The 10,535-nt window shown below is 39.9% G+C and overlaps 2 protein-coding genes across 2 annotated transcripts in view; one reads left to right on the forward strand and one right to left on the reverse strand.

The window, feature by feature from the left end:
- The first annotated feature begins 5 nt into the window (after positions 1–5).
- Positions 6–5,317, forward strand: LOC139114742 (BLOC-1-related complex subunit 5-like). Its single transcript, XM_070676625.1, has 3 exons — positions 6–345; positions 2,698–3,050; positions 4,233–5,317. Exons 1-3 carry the CDS (start codon positions 234–236, stop codon positions 4,458–4,460), a joined length of 693 nt encoding a protein of 230 aa, XP_070532726.1. The 5' UTR covers positions 6–233; the 3' UTR covers positions 4,461–5,317.
- A 554-nt stretch (positions 5,318–5,871) lies between these two features.
- LOC139114725 (uncharacterized) overlaps positions 5,872–10,535 on the reverse strand; it is a 14,856-nt gene continuing 10,192 nt past the window's right edge. The window contains exons 8-9 of the mRNA XM_070676601.1: positions 10,404–10,535; positions 5,872–7,643 (exon numbers count right to left, since the gene is read on the reverse strand). The exon at positions 10,404–10,535 is cut by the window's right edge and continues 58 nt beyond it. Of these exons, the coding sequence (XP_070532702.1) occupies positions 7,405–7,643; positions 10,404–10,535 (371 nt within the window). The 3' untranslated portion in view covers positions 5,872–7,404. The remainder of the gene's footprint in view (positions 7,644–10,403) is intronic.

A 10,535-nucleotide genomic window follows, 5' to 3' on the forward strand; every position in this document is an offset into this window, starting at 1 on the left:
AAGTCTACTTCCGTTGAGAACCCGGAAGCGATATCCATTTGTTACCTGACACCTCCTTGCCCAGACATTGCCGGTTGAACATCATTCATAGACTGATAGAGCTCCCAATATTTTGTGTAGCTCTTTACATGTCTAAATACCCGATTTAGCTTTCCTAATCAATCCAACATTACGATTTACGTCTGTTTGAGCTCGCACACGCGAAGGAAACCGAGGGTTATCGTCGCCCGAAAATGGGAGTCGAGCAGAGCACAGAAAGTGCACAACAAGACAAACGCCCTGACGGCCAGGACGTGCCATATACTTCGTATTCAGTGTCCAGAGATTCTCCAAAACATACCAATGGTGAGTAACCAACCCTGAGTAGTTATCGTATAATCGAAAATTGTATCACTTTCGAACTTGCGATGATTGATATTTATGTTGCGGTTTTCTTGTTTGTTGCAAATGTCAAGAAATAACCGGTAGTGTTTTCCTGTTGACATGTTCATAAATGCAAACAATGACCCATGTGAGTAAATTGAGTTAATAATGGAGGTAAAAAAGAGGGGTTTGGTTGTTGTTGAACACTCATCTATACGGATACCCCAGACACATCCACAAATTTTATGAAAGACGCATAATATAGTGAAGCCATAAAAATAGGTCAAGAAAAAGGCAGAGTCTATTGACACCCGGTTGTCAATAGCCATATAGGGCTTCTCCTGGCTATTGACACCCGGGTGTCAATAGCCAACCGGCCCTCTATTTTGCTAATGACACCCCTCCCGTTTTTTTCACCAGTCAGCCTCCAAATTCAACCAAACTTAGCTTAGTTATTCTTAACAACATATATTCTCAATAGAAATTTAAAAAAATCCTTTGAAAAAGCTTCTTTCCTCGTCATTTTGCGGTCCCATAGTGCTACTGCAGGGGGGTCGAGACACTTCGCACCAAAACCAGTTCGCCCCACACAACTTCGTCCCAAAACCATTTTGCACCAAAACCACCTCGTCCCAAGTACTACCTCGTCCTACGCCACTTCGCCCCAAGTACCACCTCGTACTAAAACCACTTCGCCCAAAGTATAGTACCGTCAACTCGTCCTAAAACAACGATGTCATGACGTATCATAACATTGTTTTTACCTGCAACTTGGAACCGTGAATATGTCAGGACATTTTGGCTACCACGAATAATTTATTGTTGCACGAAACCATAAACGGTAGAATTAGAAAAGAATAAACACACAAACTACTCAGTGCTACAACTCAGGTGCCGTGCGCGGAATTGCACGATGTCATTTTCCTCGAAATTTCAAGATTTCAGTCCTGGGATGATAGAAAAAGGTGAAAACTTCAATGGTAGTGGTTGGTTATTTTCAGCTTTACCGGTTGGCGGTAAGTTTGGGGCAAAATGGCATTGTTTTGGGGCGAAATGGTGTGGGGCAACGTGACTTTCGGGGCGAAGTGGTTTTGGTACGAGGTTGTTTTGGTGCGAAGTGGTTTTGGTGCGAAATGGCATGGGACGAGATGGTATGGTGCGAAGTGGTTTTGGTGCGAAGTGTCTGGGAACCGCTTCAGGCGGCCTATACCAATGGTTGTCATTAGCCAACCGGCCCTCTATTTGGCTATTGACACCCCTCCCGTTTTTTCACCAGTCGGCCTCCATAATGACGAGGGTTGACATGAGTTGTAGACGATCGATGTCACATGTCAAAGGTTCGGTAACTCGGGTCAAATGTTGTTCGACAAGCTTCGCCCGCGGATAAAAATTATTGACCCTGAGCTGTCGATATGATTCTAAAACATTACACAGTTACTTTACCCCATTAAAGCTGTACTCTAGACAGAAAAAAGTGGGCATCAACTTGTCTGAAACATAGACCCTCGAGGGTCTATGTCTGAATCAAGAAATGAACAACGTAACTTAGCTCGGTTCTGAAGGTATTCGAGTGTAGGGTCGCGGGTCGAGGGGTGTCAATAGCCATATAGGGCAGCTTCTGGCTATTGACACCCGGGTGTCAATAGACACTCCACAAGTTTTAATGATAAGGGGATATTCATACCACAAGCATATTGATTTGCATTTCACTCAGGGTTCGCAATGGCCTAGACATTGAATGCGATGACCAGTTACTGGTCATCGCATTCACCCTACAATCTCCACAACAGCCCACCACTATATAACGCAACAGTCTGCTAAAGTTTACTCCTTCAATTTACTTTACATGAATTTGTTTTGATATTTATATGGCCACAGACTTGAAGCAAGTCTATGGTTCGCCTAGAGGTGATTAAGGATGTGCCATCCCTCTCTCATTTTTACCTCCATGCTCTGATTTTCAGGTAATCTGTACATTCGTCAATTATAATACAAAAGAATACACAAAAAAAGAATATGCAAATTTTGTTGTCATTAAAATTTGCCATCCCTTTATTTTTCCAAGGCGTGGAGAACACTTAATTCATTCAAGTAGGATGTAAAGATCAAATAGAATGAACCTGGTTGTTTGTATTTTGAAATAAAATTTATTATAAATTATAATCAGGCCTGGGTTGCACTAAACAGTTTTCTGTGAACTGTAATTTTGAGAGAAGACCAAAGTTCTGATTCTGAAGATTATCAGCAGGTGACTATAACACAAAATTCTATAAGTAGAACATAGAACGTGTGCAGGTTTTGACATCCTTTTGTTGTTATCATTGTGATATATAGATTCACCGAAGACAAATGAAAAGCTGCAATCTTCAAAGAATGACTCCCCATCCAAACAAACTTCAAAGTCACCATCGAAGCAAGCAAAGAGAGAAAGCATCATCGTCGTGAGGGAGGCACAGAAGGATACAGACTCACCAGATCCGGAACTAGCAAAGATGCAGGATATTCCAACGTTCGTCCCCATCATGCGAGGAGCATTGAATATTCCCAATATGGAAGATCCAAATGTCCTGGATAAGATTGACTCCAAGCTGGCGCTAGTGCTGTGTCTGAGGTACCAGGAACATTTCAAACAGTGTGCTGAAGCGGTTTCATTTGATCAGCATACATTAACCAACAGAATCAAGGAGGTAAGACAAATTTTCTATATATGAGACATGTAATAAATAGGGTTTATTCAGTGACATCAGTGATGCATCACTAACCCATTGAGTGCTGTAATTTTTCCCACCAAAATTTTTGTGCAATATTTCACCACTTGTTATGATTTATTTCTGTAATTCTTTGATAATTTTGGACCAAAAGGGGAGCGCTTTTCATAGGCCAGTTTTTGACCAAATTTTGGGAAAAATCTGAAAAAAATGTTTGGACCTGACAAAAATCATCTGGGTTATATTGTACCAAGGAAACAAAAATTGACTTTGGCACTCAGAGGGTTAACATGCAAAATTACATATCCAAAAGTTTTTGGTGAGACTATAGAAAAATACTCTCAGGAATTGGGACATTGCTGTTCACATTCTGATCAAAACTATAGAGATAAGATTCAAAGAATTTGACCACAAGCTCCAAGATGCATGAAGACAAACATTTTCAGAATTTCTGTCTGCAGCATATGGTGCATGTGCCTTTCTAGGTTTAGGAACAACAGGCATACAGTGTTAATAGTGTGTTGCATATTTGATCGATTGAGAGCAGTGCTTTGATCACTGAGAACTCCAAACATACATACCGGTATATTTGAATGGCATTTCATGTAAGGGTGACACACTGTTAAAATGCAGTACTGGTATATTTTAGCAGCAATGCATGAGCAGCTGGTCCTGAGATTGAGAAAAAAGCATACCATTAGGGTAGAATGCACACCAGGGACAGATATTTTGACACTCATATTTTTCAAAAACTTTGCTTATCTATTTGTGGAGTTCAATTTGAAGCTCTAGGAGTAAATAAAGTTTTCACCGTCTTAGTTGTGTGAAATTTGAAAAATTTTATTGTTCCCGTAGAATTAACATGGGCTTTTGTGGCCTGTTTGAATTAAAGATATTGGTCAACATTGGGTTATTTGCATCTCTAGTACCAAATTTTACAGTGTCCCCTGACGTTTATTCTTGATTTTGAATAAGAGTGGTTGAAAGCATCGTCGAGGAAAGTTTAAGCAAAAGTTGAAATATTTCAGGTTTGAGGCGCATATTACCGGTACCTTACTAAGTCCTGGTTGAAAGTCTCCTTTAGGAAAACTAGAGCAAAAATTGAAATATTTCAGGTTTGAGGCACTTATCACCATAACAAATCCTGTATCTTCATTTCAGGTTGATCAGTCAATAAACACAATCATGGCCAGCATGACAGACCGACAGAAGAAATTTGCCAAGTATGCCGAGCACATACAGAAAGTGGAGGAGATGTCCGCGGTATTAAAGAGAGTTCAAATGAGTGTTGATCAACTAGTGCCATTGATGGAGAGACTGAATAGTGTTTTACCTGATGACGATAGACTGGAGGCGTTTAGCATGAGACCTGAGAAAAAGGTCAATTGAAATTAACCCTTTCACCACCATGGTTTAACCCACACCCTATTGTTGTCAATGGGCATTGTGGACCTGTTTACAGGGAATTAGGGGTGAACAGGTTAAAATTGGATTATCTTCATAATAGTTCATGTTTGAATGACCACTGTGATCAGTTTAACCTTTCTACCCGTTTTTCTGTACATTGGTCCTCCCACCCTATAGAAAATAATTGGAGTGTACCAACATCTGGTTGTGAAAGCAGTAAATCAAATGAATTAAACTCTTTCAGGACTGGTCGTTCAAAATCACCATAAAAAAATCAAGCCAACAAGAAGATCACTGTAAAATACATCGCTGCCAATCGCTGTGTGCGTATATCTGTGTAAACTGATGTATATCTGTGATTTTTGAGGTTCGCAAACAGTGTCGTCTGTGAATGCATGATGCAGGACAAATGTTATTCTGTACCGTTTTTAGCAACAGATAAGCCTGGCCCAATGGCGACAAATGCACTGGAGAGGAAGAGAGCTAAGTGTTTGTTTGTCTGCCATTTTTAACGACAGGACGAGCTGCAGAGACTCTGCCTTCATTCATGTTGTGACTGTGTTGTCTGATGTGAACAGAAGTTTCTTCCCACAATTGCTGACTTTGTTTGACTGCTTGGCCCAGTTGAGGCCTTGCAGAAGGTCATCAACTCACTGTGGAAGAAAACCTCTCATATAAGCTACAACTGTTTGATCTTTTTACATGGATGCATGCTGTGAAGCATAATTTACACTATCAAGAATTGATGTTGGAAAGATACCATTTTTGTATGAACATGTGTATTGACTGTAACTTTTTTGCATGAATTTAGCAGAAATATACATAAAAATGTTCTGAAATCAATTTGTGGCGTTGCAGTGTTTATGTCCCCAATATCATGTACATGTCTTCCTGTATATGGGATAACATATTAAACAGTAAATTTTAGGCATAATTCAAAGGCCTGCTGATTCAGCCAAACACATTCTTAATCCTGATCAGCTTTCTTTTTCCACTGTCCATGTGGCCGACAAGCTGTATTTTCTTTCAAACCTGCGGAGTGCGACAGTCATACAAAGCCATGCCATAATTACGCAGCCAGCAGCTGGAACTTTTGAAGATTTTGTCAGTATTTCTGTTTTCATGTAAATTGCAGTTTCTTGTTTTACTTCCCAAAACATATTGAGTGACACAGTATCAGCTTGTCGACTCAGACTGCACATGGGTAGAATGCAATGTTATTGTTGACAAGTGAATTTAACTTATGCATTTGAATTTTCACAGCTGTCCAACCCAAGGGATTTCAAGTGTATGAAACTAGGGACTGGTCTCATCTACCCCATCATCTCTTCAACTTCATAACCTTGACTGCTTTTCCAAACCATGTAGGACACATTTACAACAGATGCATCATATGTTATGAAAAGCAAAAATTTATTCAAATTTAAAGCAATATTATGTATGTAAATTTGCACATCAGCAATTTCTCTTGATAAACGTGTAAAAGTTTATTTTCGGCCAAACATGAAGTTACAAAAACCTCATACTTGTTTCTTGAAGCAATCTTTTACTAATTGTAAATTGTTTCTGAGATGAGCAGGGGAGTTTTACCTCTCAATTTGCTTTTAATCGTGTTTGAAGAAAAACGAAAATGACAAATATTGACAAAAATCAAAATGTTTGGTTCTGTCAGTGTCAGTTCGAAAATGATCTCTAATGAAATCTACAATATAAAATTACATAAGATATACTTAGTTTCCTTGGAGAACACACGGAAAGAGCACATTGACACAATTATAGAAAAGTTGTGGCAAGGAAGGTCGCTATAAAAGAAGGCACAGAACAATGGCCCACATCCTCTGTATGATACAAATTAGTTCTTGTCTAAGGGTGCCTTTATTGGTGAATAAATACCCCCTAAGATGATGATGAATTGTACCATAGCTTGGCATGGTTCCAATATCCTTCAGTCATACAAAACAATTGTAAATGTTTGTTGTCTTTCATCACTCTCAGGTAAGGGATCGAACTTTGAATGTCTTTCAAGCTAGGGGTGATGATATTGATGCAAAGTTGTATTTCACATTTCAAGATTTGGTATATTTTCTGGACGGCCACCAATCAAAACTTCTTTCTAAGGAATTGACCTTTTTTTCTTCAATTACAAGTCATCTGCCCGTCTTTTGCTGAACAATGCAATTGGGACACGGAATTATCATTACAAATTGTGCTCTGCTAATTTGCCCATCAAAACCCCGATTCTGACTGCGAGCTCGATACTTTAACTAATTTTCAACCGTGCAGGCACATTTAATTATTAAATCATAGTCCCTCCACATACTGTGAACGCAGTCACCTGTGGTCTATTCAGCTTTGGGCCTATGCACCCCATAGACGTGTGTACATCTTCTCAGGCATATGTACACACGTCTATAGGGCGCATTAGAGCTAGAGCGGAATAGACCACAGGTGACCGTGCTGTGATTTGAATGAACCTGAATCGTAAAAATGGAGAATAGGCGAGCAAATTGTAATTTTGAGCCGATTGCGTGCTAAACGTACTAAAATTTTAAGCCAAGTGTACTGCAATGCTGTCAAAAAAGTTCTCAAACTGTATGTAAAGCATTCTGCTTTTGTGTTCTTTACGAGCACACCACCAAATTGCGCGATAAATTAAATTGAACCACCTATGAAGATCTGGTCTGCATATTTCCTCTCGTAACAAAAGCAAGATCAATCCAAACTGGCCTGTCCAGTGCAGTACTTGATTGCAAATTGTGATGATACTTTTCACAGCAATTGTCGGGATTCGCTCTGAAATATTTTGGACGGATGGATTATCCCTATGAAAGCCGATTTTGCGGTCTTTGGGTCCAGCATAAGATTGCCGCCCTCACACAAAATGTCTGCAAAACCTTTTGTTTCGCAGCCCATTCCAATGACGTCATCAAGTCAGACCAAACCCTGCACAGCTTGAGATTGCGTCGTCCATGCAATCTCTGAATTGTTCATAGTTCTCAAAGTTCACAGGAATGTACAGTTCCTGGTTGCAAGTTTCCGCGATTGGTAATTTGTGACTGTGAAAGTTCACCCTTATCTTGCCGTATGACCTTGGCGGCAAAACCGGACACCCTGTAATGAACTGCAAGACCTCAGACAAAGACACTGCATTTTGGCTTGTAGCACCTGAAACAGTAAAAGAAACAGCAACACTGTATGAAGTCCAGGATATATTCCCTGTGCGTGTCTTTCTCTGTCTGGTCCACACCCAGAAGGAGAAAAGTTGTGTATTAAAAAAAGGTAACTCTAGAATTTGTGCTTAAACCGACGAAACTTTGAGCAGCTGCCGAATTAGACTAGCCTACTTGTTTGGCTTTTCTCGGGCACACGGAGTTGTAGACTGGAAGATCCGTCGCTCGAGGGCGCTCTCTGTGCTCCCCCATCTTACAGCGTAGGGAACGGCCTCGAGCGACTGATCTTTCAGTCTAACGCAGTAGTTACAGGCTGGCCGGCCGAGTGTTGGCCATCGCGCTCATTCAACAATCCCCTACGCGACAGCCTGCTAAAGTATATTGCTTAAATTTCTCGAACGCCTTACCATAAATGCGAAAGTCTGCTGAAGTTTCCTTTAATTTATTGTGTTTTGGTATATGCCAACAAGGGGCAAATCTTCTGCCTCAAAAGCACATGCTTATCAAACCCTAGGGCATGAAAGTAGAAGCGAGAGTCTCGTTGGTATCTGCAGACCCAATCTGATTAAAATCAGATGTAGAGTACGGCGACGTCTTCTTATGCGTACGCGGTATTCTCTCGCTGTCGCCTCTCAGTGAGAGGCGACAGCGAGAGAATACCGCGTACGCATAAGAAGACGTCGCCGTACTCTACATCTGATTTTAATCAGATTGGTATCTGCAGACCTACAGATTTTGAGCCCTGGACAGTATTTCTCCGATACGTACAGAATACAGGGTGTGGCCGGAGCAAAAAGGTGAGATGTGAAGTAAAGATGGTAATTTTCTTCACTTTGTTCACATCGAAGTCCAAGGCTCATTAAGAGAAAAGGATACTAATCGAAATCCAATACTCATATGAACAGAACTTGACAAAAATCTTGGATTTGAGCTAAAAGTGTTTTGCGGAGGGCTCTAAGTACCTTACCGTACATACCGGAACTCTGTCGCCAAACCAAACAAATCCATAAACTGGTGATTCACGCGAACACCGTAAAAAACTTCACCCCTGACGTCAAGTGACCAGGACTTTATGCTGTTTTAACAGCAATATAATAGATGACTAAATGAGGTTATAACAGATTGATTTTGGTGAAAACTTGACTTTTATTCGTAAACGACTGTGCAGAGGTTATGGCATAGTATCAAGTACACCAACTGAGTCACTGATCGTTTGAAGTCCTAAGCTTGACGCCAGCACCAAGACGCGTATTCATTATCACGAAACGGTCTCTACCGATCATAAATCGTTTTCAGTGCTTAATCGATATATAGTGAGTCAAAGGCAGCTGTGGTTTCTACTCATGGCCTTTCTCATTACCTTACTAATGCCGAAGAAATCCGAATTGAATAAATTACATTCGGAAAGACAACAACATGCTATAAATGTATGTGATCCAACAAATAAGAAGGTAACCCTTATTCAAGCAATAGGGCGTCACGATCGTTCATATTGTAAAAACAAATCTTTATTACACCGTAATAAGGATAATTAGAGATGAATTTGATCTACTCCGTACTATTTTTGTGTCGGTGTCACAAGCGCAAGACGCTCAATAACAAATGGTTAATCCTTCAGCTTTTGTTAGACCGAATTATGGTTACAATAACGTCGTTCTAATTGTTACTATACTGCACATCCGTCCCTTTATTGCAAAGAAGTGAGTCATTTACCTGTGTTCATGAACTGAACATTTCATTGGCAAGACCAACTTAGCCGCGGTTTTATGGTAAACATATTTCGTAAATTACCACCAAATTTAATAAACAATAAAATAGTATAGAGAAGTTTTGTAACCTGATTTGAAAGGCCGGGTGAAGAAACTTTTGTTCCACCTATTTGTTAAAGGGGAAATTCACATACGGTGATTTTTTGTATATGCTAGCGTCTGGGTTTGGTTTTACTGGAATGTTGTCAGTTTCAGTAAAGACAAATAACAAAGAAATGGATGGGGAAACGCTACAGCAAAACAATCTCCATAACTTTTCTATCTGCGTACGAGAGTTTTGCTTGTACTCTTCGCGCTGCCTCATGATTTCCTTCAGCTGACTCATTCCCATTCTGTTCTCTGGCCCATAATGGATGAAAGCAAACTTTGCACGACATAATGTGACAAGGCGAAGCCGAGTACATTATGGATTGCAGAGTTTGCTTGAGTCCATTGTGGGCTGGGAGGGTTAAATTATTGCTCTTGTTTTGTACCTTTGGCAATGGGTGAGAATTTGCAGCTGTATAAACATGTAGGGCCACAATCGGATATATTATCAGTAATAATCTGAAGGGTGACGTCACAAATTTTAATGGTGATGACAAATTAGTAATATAATCAATGATATGTCAATGAAATGAAGAATTCATTAATTTCTTGCACTTTAATTCTTTGCGGTGATTTGAAGCTTACAATGTAAATGATTTCAAGGTAACAATGCAAATGTCCATAAAAGATGTTTTCTCAGTTTTACTTCACTTTGTAACGTTATTTTCTCGGTAATGTTTTGTGTATTTTAGCTCCGACGAAACTTAATCTCTATGTCCGAATAGCTTCGCCGCTCATTAAAAATGTAATTGAATAACATTATTAGACAGCCCATTTAGATTGTCCTTCCTTGGAAAATGTTACTAGACTCTGAAAGTCGTAAATTTCTACTGTCTCTGAGACCAAAAATACTAAAAGGAAGGTCTACAAATCCAGTGTTGGATAAATTGAGTACAAACCTGCTGCGTTAGAACTTTGTCTCTGCTCGCAGTCTTGTAAATACCTCATGAAATGACGAGACGCCATTCTTTTCTCTGGAGAATCTTTCTTGTCGAATCGAACGAGTTGGGAAACTTCGCAATATTTCACCA

The sequence above is a fragment of the Ptychodera flava genome, chromosome 2 (genome assembly GCF_041260155.1).
Source record: "Ptychodera flava strain L36383 chromosome 2, AS_Pfla_20210202, whole genome shotgun sequence".
Lineage (NCBI taxonomy): Eukaryota > Metazoa > Hemichordata > Enteropneusta > Ptychoderidae > Ptychodera > Ptychodera flava.